The 16,268-nt window shown below is 66.0% G+C and overlaps 1 protein-coding gene across 4 annotated transcripts in view; it reads right to left on the bottom strand.

Moving 5' to 3' along the window:
- Positions 1-3,265: 3,265 nt before the first annotated feature.
- CACNA1S (calcium voltage-gated channel subunit alpha1 S) overlaps positions 3,266-16,268 on the bottom strand; it is a 58,741-nt gene continuing 45,738 nt past the window's right edge. The window contains exons 29-44 of one of the 4 annotated variants that reach the window (XM_059061392.2): positions 14,999-15,055; positions 14,045-14,173; positions 13,832-13,897; positions 13,066-13,157; positions 12,298-12,457; positions 11,180-11,307; positions 10,079-10,175; positions 9,662-9,764; positions 8,982-9,083; positions 8,595-8,719; positions 7,131-7,259; positions 6,199-6,449; positions 4,984-5,069; positions 4,207-4,298; positions 3,901-4,029; positions 3,266-3,783 (exon numbers count right to left, since the gene is read on the bottom strand). In XM_059061392.2, the coding sequence (XP_058917375.1) occupies positions 3,532-3,783; positions 3,901-4,029; positions 4,207-4,298; positions 4,984-5,069; positions 6,199-6,449; positions 7,131-7,259; positions 8,595-8,719; positions 8,982-9,083; positions 9,662-9,764; positions 10,079-10,175; positions 11,180-11,307; positions 12,298-12,457; positions 13,066-13,157; positions 13,832-13,897; positions 14,045-14,173; positions 14,999-15,055 (1,998 nt within the window). In that variant the 3' untranslated portion in view covers positions 3,266-3,531. The remainder of the gene's footprint in view (positions 3,784-3,900; positions 4,030-4,206; positions 4,299-4,983; positions 5,070-6,198; positions 6,450-7,130; positions 7,260-8,594; positions 8,720-8,981; positions 9,084-9,661; positions 9,765-10,078; positions 10,176-11,179; positions 11,308-12,297; positions 12,458-13,065; positions 13,158-13,831; positions 13,898-14,044; positions 14,174-14,998; positions 15,056-16,268) is intronic. The other 3 variants (XM_067027376.1, XM_067027385.1, XM_067027393.1) reach the window with 3 other exon arrangements.

Here is a 16,268-nt window from a genome sequence, read left to right as displayed (position 1 = left end):
CCCCCCCCCAAACCCCAGCAGCGGGATCCCAACTCTGCAGGGAACTGGCCAAGAGAAGCTAGGCGTGCAGCAGACAGCGCCCTGGCCGGTGCCCTCAGGCGACAGAAGGTGGCCCACCAGCCCCTCTGGACACGGGCTCTGTCTGATGGTCCGGCTGACAGGAGGGGCCTGCCTGCTCCCCCCATGGCCCCCGGCCCTCAGCCTTCCACACCCGTGTTCCTTTCGTACTTTATCTGAGTGGCCTGGCGGCCCTCTATGGAGAAACCCAGCGATTATCTGAAGGGGAGCCGGGGAGAGGCAAGATTTTGTACGTTACGACAAATTAGAACGTCCTGCGCGTTGCAGAGGAAACTGCCTGAACTTTTGGAAAGGGTGAGGGCTGGAAGGCTCCTCGGCAGCCCAGTGCACGTGCACACCTGTCACGTGGGCTGGGAGGCCCGGCACAGACGTGCCAAATGGCGCAGCCACTAGGGCTGTGGGGCTGGGGCTACGTCGCCCGAGCTGAATCGCGCTTTGGCCCTCCTACCCGCCGCGGGGCCTTGGGCACGTTACCTGTCGTCCTCTCCGTGTCATACTTGCAAAAGGAGGGTGATACTTCCTCGGTACCAGGAGGATTAAATAATTAATCTATGCGGAAGGCTTGGAGCAGGGCCTGCCGTATTGTTGGTATTCTGTACACGTTAGGTATTGATATAAGATGCTCCGGTCCCACTTGTATATTGAGACACCCTTCTCTGGGCCTTTGCAGCGTACGAAGCCCTTTCACGTGTGCCCCAGGTTATTTAGTTTTTCAGCCTGAAAAAGCCCGTGGGTTTTTTTAGGTGGATTATCGCAGCTCCCCGCCCAGAGGAGGCAGTGGAGGAGGCAGTTTGGGTGGCTGGCTGGGTGGGACTGAAACTGAGGAGTCAGCCTGCACCTCTGGAGGCCGATGCCCGCCCCGCCTCCCTCCTCGGGGACTGGGCAGTGAGGGCGCGAGGCCGCAGCCCTGAGCTGGTGGCCCTGGGCGGGCGGGCTGTCAGCCAGGGCAGGGCCACGCTTCTCAGCGTTTCCCCGCATTTATCTGACAGTGATTGAGCCGCTCGTCTGTGTTGAGAAGTGCTCGGCTCTGGGGTTAAGGGCCAGCCTGGTGGACCTGCTCCTGCTTTCGTGGAACTTGGCCTCAGTCTGGTGTAAAATAAACGTCACAGAGCCGGGTGACCCCGGCCGCGATGGCGAAAACACACGTGCCCCGTCGCTGGGCCACCTAGACCGTTTGGGGGCATCCGGGGGATGCTTTCTGCAGGAAGTATTAGAGAAGCTGAGACGCGGAAGGTGATGGCCAAGGGGCCCGTGGGCTTGAGGGTTCGGGCAGTTTCTCCCCAGAAAAGCACGTGGCGCTCAGAGGGGCGGGCAGCTGCCCTCGGCCGGGCTGCAGGGGGCTGGGAGGGCGAGCCGCCTGGCATGAGGGCCCGGGCTGGGGCGGGGCTGCCTGTCAGCCCAGGCAAGGGTTCTGCACCATATTCTGGGGCTTTGGGGGCCTTTAGGGGTTTTAAGTTGGGGGACAAGACGGCAGGTTTCTCTGTTTAGAAGGATCAGGGTCAGGCTGGGAGGAAGGGGGGCGGTGCTGGGAGGCTGTTCTGAGGCACAGCAGACGCGGCACAAAACGAGGACTGAGTGTCAGGCAAGTCACCGTGGGGAGGGGACGGGTTTGAGAAGCACTTGGAGGGGGAGTCCACAGGGCACAGTGAGGGGAGGCAGGGGTCCAGGCGACACTCAGACTCACGGGGGGAGCAGGGAGCAGGGCCCCGAGGTCAGCAGGCTGCGGGGACGGGTGAGGTCGGCTCCGGGCACGATGTGCTTTGGGCACAGCGGGACATGTGCAGAGCTGGCGAGGACGGGCGGCACAGGGCTGGCGTTTAGAGGAGGTGGGCCAGCCACACGGTGCGCACCGTCAGCGCTGCGTTGGGAGAGCGCTGAGCGCGTCCGGGGGCTGAGCCAGCGGGAAGCAAGGATGCAGGACACAGAACCCCGAGGACGCCCTCCCTGGAGAGGTGGCTGGCCCGGGGACAGGTCACAGGGAGGCTGCAGGAGGGAGCACGGGAGAGCCGAGGCCGCAGGCCTTGCAGGAAGGAGGGAGAGGTGACAGCGCCTCACGCGGGCTAGAAACCAGGTGAGCTGGGACTCCCAGGGTCTCAGAGCAGGGATGGGGCAGAAGGCAGCCCACCCACCGGGGCACCAGGCGAGCGCGGGGGGTGGTGGTGGCGGGGGGGGAGCCGGCCCAGGTGAGAGGCGCGGTCCTCAGGAATGAACTAACTAGGTGACACAGGTGAGAGACGGCAGGTAGACAACAGGTAGCTGGACGGCAGGGGCACAGCCAGGACGGACGGGCGGTGAGAAGGGACAGACAGTGGCCGGGCTGGCCGCGGGTCGGCTGCAGGGGAGCCAGCTCCCGCTGGGCCGAGGGGCCGGGCGGGGAGCGAGGGGCCCAGCGGGCTGTCCATGAGGCTGGGGACGGGACCTGTGGGAGGCATCTTCCGGCAGCATCTCTGTGCAGGAGGAACAAGGCCTTGCGGGGCGGGGGCGGGTCCCTGGTGCTGAGGTTTGAGGCGGCGGCGAGTGGAAGTGGCTACTCGGACGGGGCCCCCGGGTCTGCAGGGCACCGGGGGGTCATCGGCCTCTGCCCCGTGCGGCTCCCAGCCTGGGCGGCCGAGGGGCCCGCCTGGGGGTTGCCAGGAGGTGCACGGGAGCCAGTGGGAGAGCTGACGGCGGGGGATCGTCGGCCCAGGGAGAGGGGAGGGCCCCGGTGGGCCCCCAGTGCTGGCTCTGCCCGTGGCTGGCTGTGTGACAGAGGCGCGCGAGCCACCTCTCTGGGCCTCCAACGTGGCATCTTCAGCGTGGCCTCTCCCGCTGCTTAGGGGGCTGCGGGGAGAACGAGCGGGTACCACGTGCGGCCGTGCGTCTGCAGCCGGCGCGCGGGAGGGAGTGGGGCCCGCGGCCCGCGTCCCGCGTCTCATTCCCGCTCCTCGGCGGGCGGGGCGGGGGGGGGACGTGGGCACCGCGGGCCCGGCTCCCCCGGCCGAGAGCAGGGCCTCCCCGAGGCTCTGGCCAGGACAGCGGGGAAGGGTGGCTGCCCGGCGGGCTGCCCGGGGCGTCCAGGAGCAGCGCCTCCTCCACGGTGGCCCCTCTGCTCCTGCAGGACGACGATGCAGAGGGGCCTCCATGGAGCGGCGGGGGTGTGTGTGTGGAGGGTGTAGAAGGGCCCCCAAAGGAGACGCGCAGAGACAGGTTCCCTGTTGCAGGCCTGGAGACTTTAATGTCCTGCTGGCACTGACCAGGCCTCTTTGCATGACCCCAGAAGCTCCATCCCATCACGCCTCTTGCTGGTGAGGAGAAGGGCCCGTCCATCTACCTCCTGACCTGGCGGGTGGTTCCTGTCCGTTTGTCCGTCTAGCTGCTGAGACGGGGGGGGGCTGCCGTGCTGGGCCAACCCCCCCGCCCCAGGCCCCACCCTCGGCCAGGCCGGCTCTAAGCCCAGGCCGACGCCCGTGGCCTTCACAGCCTGCGGGGAATGAGGGTCTCCTGGGAGCCCTGATGCTGGCTGAGGCTTCCCAGGGAGGACCCGAGGCTCCAATACCTCCGGGCACTGGCCGCACCCCCCAGGGTGTCTCGTCCCTTCAGAAGCTCGGCGGCTGCCACCTCCACTTCCTGCATTTCCATCTGGCAGGCTTCCGCCAGGGTGTGGCCCGTTGCCATGACGAAGCTAGCATCAGCCGCCAAGGTGTCCAGGCCCCCTCGAACCAGAGCCTGCAGACGGGAGAGGCGGCCTGGTGGGTCTTCCCGCGGGGCCTCAGCCCCTCTCCACCCCAGGCCATTGCAGGGCCACCGCGGGATGCAGGCCGGTGCCTTCCTAGCCCCCCTCACCTCTCGGATCAGCAGGGCCGTGGCTGGGGCCAGGCACCCGGGGGTGCCAACCTTGGGGGGCGCCTCCTCGGGCAGGGACCCTGGAGTGGGGCTCGTCTCCTCGGGCACCAGGGACTCTGTCCCCACAAGCTGTTCCAGGAGCACAGAAGCAAAGACCCCTCAGGAATGCCGGAGCCCGCTGGGATCAGAAAGCCCCGGCTCTTCCGAGGGAGCCCCAGCCAAGACCCCCAGGAGGCGGGGGGCCGGGGTCCCGTCCCTTCCGCTGCTGAATTACCACTGCAAGCTCCCCGGCCTCTGGCCCATTACCTGGCAGGGGGCGGCAGGTGCCTGGGCTCCGGGTATCGCCCTCCAGGGCAGCTGTCCCCGCAGCCTCTCCCCACGCGACTTGCTGTGGGGTCCTGTGGGCACACAGTGGGCCGAGGGCCAGAGGGGCTGCTGACTTCTGCTGGGAGCCCTGGGTCCACAGAGCTCCCCTTGGCCAGTCAGCCCCGCCCTGAGACCCTCGGGGTCCTAGAGGGTGACACGTGCCGAGGCCCAGCCCAGCCCAGGCCGGGCAGGACTCCCCACTGCCCGTCCCCCCAACTCTACGTGCCCTGGTCCCTGTCCCTGGGGGTTTGGGAGGGGATCGGGGCCAGAGCCTGACCAGCTTAGGCCAAGCTGACCTTGTGTTTGTGCGCGTGTGACTGTGCGCGTGCGCGTGTGTGTCTGTGTTGGGGGACACGACAAGCGCCCTCGTGTCCTGTGGACTCCAGCCCCCTCAGGCCCCTATACTGTCGCACACAGTGGCCCAGGACCCCCTGAGAGGCTGCCAGGTCGTCTGCTGAAAGGCAGAGCTGAGGTGTCTGTCCAGGGCTGTCTTCAGCCGGGGCGGAGGGGTCCGAGCTCCCCGGTGTGCAGGGAGGGCCCTTTCACGGTGCACCACCCTCCCCCGGCTCCCTCAGTCCCCTGGGTGGCCCCCTCCCTCTGCCTGGGTGAGGAGCTGCTTCCCGTCGCCGCAGGCTCCCAGCCCTCCCGGCCGCAGGCCCCCCAACTGGACGGAAGAGCGGCCCCCCAGGCCTTCCTGGGGGCGCAGCAGAGACTGACCCAGGGCCCCCCGGGGCCGGCCGGAGGCTCCTCCTCTGGCGGCAGGCGCCTCTGTCTCCCCTGGGAGCTCGCCTTCACAGTGGACGCTGCAATGGAAGCACGGCTGACGGGGCTCCGGGACCCCCCGTCCCTGCCCTCTGTGGTCCCCACACCGTCTCCCTCAGGGTCTAGGCCCGTCGCTGGGGAGGGGCCGGCCTCCCCTCCTGCGATCTGCACCCCTTTGCTCTCCGGCCCCTCCCCCGCCTGCCCGGCTCGGGCCGCACACCCCTGAGGACTCTGCCTCTCAACCTCGGTTGCAGGGGGATCACCCGGGAGCCCTCACATGTGGTGGCGGGGTGTCCCGCCCAGAGCCCACGGTTCTGGAAGCTTCCTCCACGTCCCTAGCCACTTAGGTCCTGGGCCCCCTGCCTGCTCAGGACCTACGCTTTGACATCATCCGGTCGTACTCGGATCACACGGCACGTGTGACAAGACTGCGATCCTCTGGGCGCTGGGCCGGGTCTGCACGTCCACAGCACCCAGCACCGCGGTGACCCCACGTGCAGGCGCCCTCCAAGACTTGTGGGCTGAATTTGAGGGGTCTCAGGCCAGAAGGGGGTGAAGGCAGCCGCAGCCTGGGAAGGAGTGGTTCCCCTGGCCTCTGCCCTGTCCCTCCCACTCCTGAGGTGGGGGAACCCAGCCTCTCCGGGCCAAGCAGACGCCCAGTCGCGGGGCCCTCTGTGGAGAATAGAAGCTCTGCTTAGAGCCGAGCCCACAGGCCTCGATGGCCGGGACCCTCTCTGCTCATCCTGCTCTTTTTCCTGACACTCGTGGAATCACAGATCACATTCAGCCCTGGGGTGGCGGCACGGGAACCACCTGGAACCCAGATGCAAGGGTTGCACCTTAATTCTTCAGGTTTCGTAGGATGTGCTCTCTCCTTCTAACCCAACCCGTGCCTTCCCGGGACCCGCCAGGCCCACGGAAGAAAAGCACCGCCGGGCGCTGAGCGACACCGACCCGCGGCTGCCCCCGGACGGCTGCACACGTCTCTGCCGCCCAGGCCGGCCTCCCGCGCAGCAAGGCGTGGGCTGGACCCCAAAGGGCGCGAGGCAAGCCACGCACACCCTCCACATTTCGGGGCGCCCCCAGAGGCCCGGAGCCCACTACCCACGTCCGCCCGGGCTCACCCCAGCCCCTACGTGCCAGGCTGACGGTTGCCGCCACCGCCACTACCTGGAAAATGCCGGCACGTTGCCGTGGTTGCCGTTGCCGCCGGCCACGTTGGCGTTGGCATTGTTGGTGTTGGCGCGAGCGAGAGGGCTGGTGCTTGGATGTTGCGGGAAGCCCTCCAGGAAGACGGGCGACTCCAGCTCCTCCATCTCTATCTCCGTGAACTGCAGGGGCCTCTGGCTGGCCATGTGTGGAGGCAGGGAGTCGGTCCTTTCCAGGAAGTTGTCCACCTGGCCGAACAGGCCTCCGGTCCTCTGGGGGCGAGGAGGACACGGCCGGGACTGAGAGCAGGGACCAGGGATGGGCGTGCGGGGGCTGCCACCCTGGACGGTACACGGCGCTGGGGACGAGGCCAGAGGAGACCAGAGCGGGCTGTGAGGCCGGAGAAGGGACCACCGCCCTCAGCGCGTTCTCAGTTTGACGGGGTACATAGGACACCCCTAAGAACTGTACGGGGGCCAGACACCGGGACGGGAAATGCAGGGTGTCGGGGAGCCCGGAACCAGGCAGTCGGGAGGACGGGCTCTAGTCCCACCTCCGAAGGCAACTTGCCGATTGGTACTGGACTCAGACGGTCTCTCTGGGCCATCCCTTCCTCACGGATAACCCAGAGGTTTCGGCTGGGTGGTCGTGAGGGACCCCCCAGCTCTAGGAGGGAGGACAGTGAGACAGGAAGCAGCTGGGGCATCTGATAACGGGGGCTTCTGATGCATGGACGCCGCCTCAGGCTTGTGGGAGGGGAGCCCGGGGAGGCTGGGCACAGGCAGGTGGGAAGGGCGTGACACCTCGAGGAGGTGGGTCACTGGTTCAGAGCCCTGGGAGGTGTGGGCGGCGGGTATCCTCAGCCCTGCGTTCTGCGCGGCGGGGCTCCTGGCCTCCTTTCCACTCCCTGGCCTGGAACGCGCACGCACTGGCGTGGCCAGGGCCTCGCTCACCCGGAATATCCCCTCCTCCATCGCGGCCTCCACCATGGCTCTCTCCAGCTCCTCCTCGGCCGTCAGGTCTCCCGAGATGGTGCGGCGGATCTCGGGGGCTGCCTCTTCCTCAAGGGTCCGCAGTCCGGCCTGGGGACGGAGAGGGGCTCAGTGGCCCCTCCAGGCCAGGAGGGGAGGACGAACTGCTTCCCACGGCCTCCCCCGTTTCTCATCCCGGCAGCCAGGGCTTCCCTGAAGGCCCAGCTCCGCCCCACCCCCTCCTGCTCATTCGATCCCCCTGGGCTCCTGCTCTGGCCGCTGGGATAGTCCAAACCCTGATGGCTCCCAAGGCATCTTCTCTAGGCCTCCCAGGGGGGTTTCACCCCCCGCCCAGGCCTCCAGGCCCGGAAATCCTCTCATCAGTACAGTCTTTCAGACGAATGATCTCTTCCGATCGCACGTGCCATTTATACCATTTTTTGAGCTGATCCAAGTTCATATCACCAGCCACGGGACAAAGCAAGATTGGTGTCACCTGACAGTTTGCAATGACAACGCAGCATCACTCCTGGGACACGCCTGTCCAAGATGCAAGCCCTCAATCTGTCACGAGGCAACACTGCACAAACCCAGACCGAAGGAGGCGCTGGCTGGGAATCTTCCAAGTGTCAAGGGTCATTTCAAGGAAAGACTGAGGGACTCCAGACTAAAGAGACACGACAACTAAACGCACCGTGTGATTCTGGGTCCGATCCTTTTGCCATAAAAGACATTACTGGGGCCACTGGCGCCACTTGCATGGGGCCGGAGGATTCCATGGGACTAATGCGCCAGTTTCCTGATTTTGGTGGCTGCATCATGGTTATGCAGGAGGGTTAAGGAGGAGAATGCCCTTGTTGGCAGGAAACACACACTGACCTGTCCTGGGTTGATGGGAATGGCTCTCAAACGGTTCCGAAAGGAAATTTTTTTGGTATCATACGTGCAACTTTTAAAATTGTGAGATTGTTTCAAAGTAAAAATTGAGATACATTTTTGAACACACAGCCCAAATACGTGAATAGTTTTTGAATGTAGCCTTTATGTGTGTTATACTTCACATAAAAAACTGCAATTAAAAACAGGCAAGACAAACCAAAGTTCTACGTTTCTTTGCGTACCCAATGGGTCATTTCAAGCACCTCCCCTCCCCCGGGAAACCTGTCCTCTTTGGAGACCACTGCTCTCACCTAACCCAAATCTCCCCCTTGTGTTCAGAGGACAGGACCGTGGTTTGGGGTCGTATCATCCCAGGCTGGAAGGGCTCCTGGTTCTTCCCTGGAGGCCGAAGCAGCTTCCACCCAGAGCTGTGCCCTCTCCCCCTACTCCTCCTGGCTCCGTCCCAGCCTCTGTGCCTCCACCGCTGCCCCCAAGGACACAGAGAGGAAGCTGGAGCCGCGAGACCGTCTCAGCAGTGGACCCCCCCGGTGCTCGGCGTGGGCTTACCTGGATCTGCACGGTGTCCTTCTTGGGCCGGTACCCATAATATTCCTCCTGGCGCCTCATGAACTTCCGGAAGTGCTCCTGGATGAGAAACGTGGCGTAGAACTTCCCCACCGTCACCTCGTCATCTGCGGGGGGCGGGGGGGGGGGCAACAGGGGCCGGTGGGCATCTGAGGCTGGGGTCAGCGTGCGGGCCAAACGTAGCCGGGTCCGGGTGGCCCTCGCACCCCCCTCCTCTGCTTGCCGACGTGACCGGAAGGCTGCCGTGGGTCCGCCCAAGGCATTCACAGAGGGCCAGGCTGCCCTCAGCCTCCCATGGGGCTCCCTGGAAGCGACCTTTTCCCCGTCCTCGGCGGCCTCCGGCCTCCGGCCTCCCACAGCGGCACCCACCTCCTATGGGAGGGATGACCTGGTCCAGCAGCTTCATGCTGGTCCTTTTCCAGATCTTCTTGATGATGGCCCGCAGCTCCTCATTGGCCTGTTCGAAGTTACCTGGGGGCAAAAGGCACAGGCCAAGCCCACCGCCCTTGACCAAGCCGCCCAGCGCTCCCCGACGCGCTCACCCCGGGCTGGGTTTTCCCTTGTGGCGGCTGCTTTGGGGGGAGGGCGTCGCTGTTCCCCTGGGGCAGCACTCCCCACGGGCCTCGGCTTCCGGCGCCTGGAGTGGCTGATTGGAGGGGCTGTCGCCTCCCGTCCTCCCCTCCGCCCCCCGCAGCCTTCCGTCCCCCGCACCCCGTGGTCTGTCCCGCCTCCTCCGGGCAGCCGTCCGGCTCCTCTGCTTCACACCTGCGATGGTCCCGCTCACCTGGGCGGCAGCTCTGATGCCGCTGGGTCCCTGCAGCAGACCCCGGGGGTCCCACCGCCGAGCTCACCCCGCCACTCCCCGGCCCGCCCGCATCAGACCCGGCCGTGCGGGAAGAGAGCCGTGGTGAGCTTGGCCCCGCGGGATCCTGGGGCTGCCGCGTGCCCCGCGGGGCACAAGGACGCTTTTTTTGAGCCCGACCTTTAGCTCAGATTCCGGTCGAATCAGCTAGAAAACTCAGCCCCCGAGAGGAGGGGAGCGCGCGCACCTTCCGTCTTGATCTTGAGCGCCGTGCGGACCAGGGCGAAGAGGGTGGCGTTGAAGGTGACCGTGCCGTCGCTGTTCAGGGGCATGTTCATGCCCACCAGCCGCTGTGCGGAGAGGGGGCTCACTGCCAGGCCGGGGCCCCCGAGCCGGGCCGTCACCCTCCCCCGGGCTGGGGGCCGGCAGGGAGGGACCGGGCGCTGGGCTGGGGATGTGCAGGGCGCCCTCATGAGGGAGGCGAGGACGCAGTGGAGACACTGCTGAGAACTTAGGTCCCAGCGACGTGGGGACCCAGGAGGTGACTCTGCTCTAAAATGACTCACCCAGTCGGGCCCTCGCCAGCGTCCCCGCCCCAGGGCCCCTGTGCCTCTTCCTCCCGGGGCCGGGGGCCGGGGGGGGCCTCGCCGGCAGCTCCGCTTACCTTACACGCCACCCGGTGTGGGCAGAACTTCCCGAAGCCCAGAGGGGGCTGGATCCTTCTCAGCAGGGTCACCACGTCCAGGTGTTTGATTCTGCCCCTGCAGGAGGGCACCACATCTGGGTACCTGGCGGCCTCACCCAGACCTCCCTTCCCGCTCAGAGAAGGGCCGGCGGCAGGGGAGCCAGGAGACAGGGGGACGCTTCCTGATTTCCAGCCACGTTTGGGGAGTGGAAGCTGAGTTTCCGTTTTAAAGAAGAAACGATGTTCGAGTTCACTGTCACCCACCACCAGGAATGGGCTCCCTTTTTTGGGGGGGGTGGTAAGAGGCCAGAATGCCCTCAGATGTGGGATCTCCGGGCTGGAATCCGGACCCCATTCCTCCCACGGTGGAGCCTTCGCTGGGTTTAAGTCAAGCTGCCTGGGGGCTCTTGGGAGGTACTAACAGAAGTAGAGGGCGTGGCTCAAGGGAGGTGGAAGCTCACTTCCAGGGACTGGTAGGGAGCTGCGGACCGTGTCATAGGCTGGGAGATTAAGTGAGATAACGTATGTCGTGGTTGGCACAGCACCTGACACCTGGGAAACAGCCATCAAATGTGAGCTTATTACCTTCTTAGAAAGAAGGTAAGGCAGCTGGGCTTCCCAGCATTAAAGTGCACCCGAATGCCCCCACAAGGGCCAGGTTAACGGCAATGCAGATTCTGATTCCGTCATTCTTTGGTGAGGCCGAGGCCGGGGAGGTGGGGGGTGGGGGTGGGGGCTCTGCATCTTTATAGAGCTCAGCTTCTTGGTCAGTGGACCACACTCTGAGCAGCCAGGGCCAAAACTGCCTGGGGGAGGTAGTGAGTTCCCTGCTCCTAGAAGCATCCAAGTGAAGCTGGATGACCATCTCCCAATAAAGACAAGGGGGCTCCTGCCCTGGGAGGCTGTAGGATCCCTCCCAGCCCTGAGGAACTCCAAGTCTCTGATCCGGGCCCTCGCATGACAAAGGGAGGGGGGGCAGCCCTCTCCCCGTTAGACCTGTCGGACTCCAGGACGGGGTCTAGACCAGAGGAGGGGAAGGCTGACGGAGGGCCCGGCGCGGAGCCCGCGGGCGGGACTCACTGAGCCTCGGGGTCGTACTCCGCCCAGATGGCCTTGAACTCATCCAGGTGGTGGGGGCCCAGGATGGACCAGTCCCGTGTCAGGTAGTCAAAGTTGTCCATGATGACGGCCACAAAGAGGTTGATGATCTGCAGGAGAACCGTGGGCTCCCTGCTCAGAGAGGCAGGGGGCGCGGGGGGCGCGGGGCGCGGGGGGAATGGGCGCGTCCACGGGGTCTGGGGTCCGTAGCTTCTCCCTGCCTGGGCCCCGCCTCCGCGCCCTTCTGGCGACTACATCCCGCACGCGAGCAGCCCGTGTCACTCTGTTCCGGCCCACGCGGCGTCCTCTGCCGGGGCTCCGGGGCTCACCCTTAAAAATCCCAAGCTCAGCCTTTCGTCGGCCCTCCAGAGGGACGCTGGTCTCCCCCGCCCCCCCCCCCACCGCCAACCCCGCCCCTGTGCTGCTCTTGCCATTTCTGTATCGTTGGGTGCCCCTTCGAAATGCAAGGGGGCACTCAGTGAGTGCCTTCAGGGCTAGGGCTGTGTCCTGTTCACCTTTCTGTGCCCTGCCCTGAGCCCGGGGAACGTGAGACGCTCAGCAAGCGTCTCAGTGAACACAGAAAAGAAAAAGGGTGAAGAGCGAGGGCCCGGGCCTGGGGGGCTCTTTGCCTCCCACGAGTGCAGACGGCAGCCCTGGAGCCTCAAAGCCACCTGCGCTCTGATTCCCAGCCCGCTGCTGCCTCCTTCGGGACCTCGTTTCCAGAGTCTCAGCCTCCTCACCGAGGGGCAAGCGCCTCTTCCAGGGAAGAGAGAGGGGCGGACGGCTTTACTGGAACTTACTGGCTCTACTGGAGTAGACTTTACTCTGTTTTAGGGTAGAACCTCACTAAATTCTTTTGATGACTAATCTCTAACGACAACAGCCAAACAGGGCCAAGCTTCCGGCAACTTCTCTGGAGCAGGCAGGCGCCCTCAGAAGGCGAAGCCGCACCCAGGACGCCCAGAACCGGGGCACCCTAGCCCGAGTCCCGTCTCCTGAGTCCCTGAGCTGGGTCCCTGGAGAGACAGAGGCGACGAGAGGCGGCGGGGTGGGGGGCGGGGGGGCGCCTCTCCGGCCGCCGCCGCGCCCCCGGGCCTCACCAGGAAGGCACAGAGCATGTAGAAGCTGATGAAGTAGTAGTAGGCGAAGTCGGTGCCGCAGGTGCGCTCCTCCCCCGGGGCGTAGTCGGACTCGGGGTCGCACAGCTGGCCGTAGCTGCAGGCCAGCAGGATCTCCTGCCACGCCTCCCCCGTGGCGCACCTGGAAGGCGGGGCGCCGTGGGCCTCTCGCTCCGGGCAGCGGCGGAGAGCAGGGCGTGGGGGGGGGGGCAGGCCGGGCACCCCCGCGGACCCCGGGTTCACGTGCCGCCCGGCGTGAGCCAGGCCCCGCCGCCCCCCCCCGGGCTGCGTGCGGCCCCCCCCCCCAGCTCTCCCCCTCGTGGGGCACCGCAGGCAGAAACTGAACAAAGAAAGGGGGCTTCCTGGACAGAGGGGCAGAATCAGTTCGGGGCTCAAGTCACAGCCGGGGCGGCAAGAGAGCTGACCCGGGGTCGGCGAGGCCTCACCTCCCCCCCTCCCCCAGGGACATTGGAGCTCCGTCTCCCGCCTCAGTGCGGTGAGGGCGGGGCGACCTGCAGGACCCCACTCTCGACCGGCTGCCTCCTTTTCGACCCCCAGGGCACAGCGGGGACGAGGGCCACTCGGGCAAAACGACTTAGACGCAGTGGCTCTGGCTGGACCGAGGTGAGCGGCCGAAAAGGACAGCAGAGCCCTGCGCCTCGGCGCGCCGGGCCCACACACGTGAAGCCAGCCGCCCCCCCCACCCCCCGTGGAGTAGGCGGGGGGCGGGGCAGCAGGGGCCTCTCTTGCCTGAAGAGCAGCAGCACGGCCTGGGGGAAGGTCTGGAAGTTGTTGTTCCGGTTGATCTGGGTCCCGTCCACCAGCGCAATCTTCCCGAGCATCTGCACATCAGGAAGCACGCGACCGTGGCGCCCGCAGAGGTCTCCCCCAGCCCGTCTCTCACTGCCCCCTACTTCCTCCAAATCCCCGCCACTTCAGGCCCCGTCAGACCTGGAGCCAGCCGAAGCGGGCTGCAGTTGGCCCTTGAGCATCGCAGGGGTATAACTTTACAGTCAGCCCCGGGCCCTCCGTATCCGGGGCTCCGCATCCACGGATTCAAACAACCGCAAGTCGCGTGGTACCGTAGTACGTATTTACCAAAAGAACCGCGTACACGTGGACACGCGCAGTGGAAACCTGTGTTGCTCAAGGGTCACCTGTGTTATCAAGGTTGGGTGAAGTTCTTCCCCTCAAGCCAAAGAAATCTTGGGGGGGGGCAGTTTTCCTAGCCGAAAGCTCGTCAGGGACTCAACGTGGGGGCGGGGTGCTCCAGGAGAACGACCACCCGAACCTCGGACGGGGCCTTGGAGAGCAACCTGGCCCTTGTCCGTCTGCCCTCAAAGCCTCCCCCCGCTCCAGGCCCCGCGCTGCTTCTGCTTGACTAACGCGCGCCGTCTGGGGACCACCTCCTTCCGCGGTCCTGCAGCTGAGCCCGGCGCTGCCGGGAGGCAGGGCGGGGGGAGGGCCCAGCCTGCACGCCTCCGCCTCCGGGGGAGGCTCTCCTCCCGCCCCTCACCTGCATGCCGATGACGGCGTAGATGAAGAAGAGCATGACGATGAGCAGAGCCACGTAGGGCAGGGCCTGCGGGCGAGGACCGAGGCTCAGGGCGCAGGGCGCCGCCGCCGGCCCCGCCGCCCCGCCCTCCCTTCGTCCACGTTCACCGGACGCCCCCGCGGCCCCGCAGCGCGCAGGGCGGAGCAAACCCCGCGGGCGGGCGGGGCCGCACACCTGGAAGGACTTGATGAAGGTCCAGAGCAGCGTGCGCACGCCCTCCGCGCGGCTCAGCAGCTTGATCAGCCTCAGGACGCGGAACAGGCGGAAGAAGGCGCTGGAGATGCGGGCGCTCTCGTCGGGGTCCTGCGGGGCGCAGCCCCAGGGTCAGTCTGGGGCCGGGGCAGGGCGTGCGGGCGGGCAGGCGGGGCGGGGCGGAGCGGAGCAGAGTGTGCGGTGCGAGTCGTGGTGGGGGGACGCCCAGCCCGCCCCGCGGCCCCTGCTGAGCCCCCGAGCTGGCCCTTGCGGGGCTCGGGGCCCCGGGCCTGCTCCGCCGGCGGTGACGCGGGCTGGGCGCCAAGCGGGGCGCTGAGTGGACAGCGACTCTGCCCCCGGGTGACGGGGGGGAGGCGCTGGCTCTTCTGGGGCTCCTGCCTCATCCCACCTCCTCCCCGAGCCGCCACTCAGCCGAGGACCCTGGCAGCTCTCCCGCCCCTCCCCCAGTGTCCGCCCAGTGCCAAGTCTCCCAGAAGCTCAGCTGCTCTGCGGCCATCAGTTCAGTGGCCACAGCCTGCCCCGTGGGCTGTCCCCAGCCGGGAGGCCTCCGCCCACGTGCCAGCCTCAGACCCTGGATGACTCCGGCCAGGGAGAGACCCCTGCCCGGCGCCCCGTGTCCCCACGGGCTTGGTGCTGGTGGCCTGTCACTAAGGTTCTGTATCATCCAGTGCTCTCTGGATGTTCCCAGCAGCACAGAGGCCCTGTTTCCCAGGGCTCCGAGAAAGCCACTGCATCCATGCACATTCTAGTAGCACAGAGCTCCCGCCCGTCCCCACCCGGACCCTCTGGGGCCTGCTTGTGGCAGGGGGCCCTGAGTGCGTCTGCCCCATGCAGTCCAGCGGCCGGGCTCGAGCATGCACGCTGCAGGGCAGAGCTGGCGGGCGAGCCCTGCAGGCTCATGCAGCCTGGAATTACAACGTTCCCGCAGCTGCCACCCAGGCAATACAGTCCCCCGCTGGAGGCCAGGAAAGTCTGTGGAGAGAGAGAGGAGGGGGTGGGGGGAGGAGAGAGAGGGGGGACACGGTGGGAGGGAGGTGAGGAGAGGCGTCAGAGAGGACAGACCACATAAGAGTTAGAGAGAGAACAAGGCAGAGAGGCAGGGGCTGAGAGACCCCCAGTGGCTGCCGGGCGGGTGGGTGCTGAGGACGAAGCCGTGGGGACAGTGAGGCCACAGGCTGGGGGCAAGGGAGCAAGGAGAGGAGGGAAGGCCAAAGATGGGTAGGTCCCTTCTCGCCTCCAAGATGCAACCTGCGTGTCTGGGGTCTGTGACGCTGGGGCCGTATGGGGGGCGGCACGTGGGAAAGTACCTGCTCATGGTCACAAGGGGGGTCACACCCCTGTCTCCTGAGTCCAGGGGTGCTGGCCAGCTCCCTTGTGCTGCTGAGGCCCTTACCGGGGTCCCATCCTCTGTGGCAAAGGCCCTCTGGGGGAGTCTGAGGTCCCCCAGCAGATGCATCTCTGCCCACACACCCCCAGCCCCCCACCTGGGAGCAGAACCTAGGCTTCCATCTCAGCACCAGGCTCTTAAAGGGTGTGCACGGCGAGCGGGGAGCAGCCTTGATTCCTGTTTACTCTGAGCTCCTCCCTTGGGCCACATTTCAGGAGCAGCCCTGTTTCTGGAGTCCCGGGATGGGGGAATCACTGCTTTGTCTCCTAATTACACTTGTGGGGGGACTGGTTCCCAGTACGCTCCTTCCCCAGCAAGCAGCACTCTCCAGGGCAGCTTTCACCTGGAACCCCGGTTCTCAGCGCAGGCTGGGCATCAGAGTGCTGGCTCCCCAGCCCGGCCGAGTAAGTCAGCTCCTGGGGCCTGGGCCTGGCTTCCGGTTCATAAGCAGCCGGGGGTGACAAAAGCCACGCTCCAGGCCTGTGCGGCCAACATGGTCCCACCAGCCACACGTGGCTCAAGTTGCACAGACTTAGAAATTCATCTCCTCAGCTGCACCGGCCACATTTCAAGTGACCAGCAGACACTTGCGGCTCGCGGCTACCGCACTGGGCAGAGCAGAGCCGGATTGCAGAGAGGGCTATGGGACGGTGCCGCCCGAGTCGGCCCCCTGGCTTATACGACAGGAATGTAATCAGTATTTTAATTCAAAGTCTTAACATGACTTCAAGCAAACCGTCCTGGTCAGGGGCAGCTGCTGGCCCTAAAAACCAAAAGGTGACCAACGACGCCCTCGGC

This window comes from Kogia breviceps, chromosome 1 (assembly GCF_026419965.1).
Source record: "Kogia breviceps isolate mKogBre1 chromosome 1, mKogBre1 haplotype 1, whole genome shotgun sequence".
Lineage (NCBI taxonomy): Eukaryota > Metazoa > Chordata > Mammalia > Artiodactyla > Physeteridae > Kogia > Kogia breviceps.
This window is presented reverse-complemented; position numbering and strand designations above follow the sequence as displayed.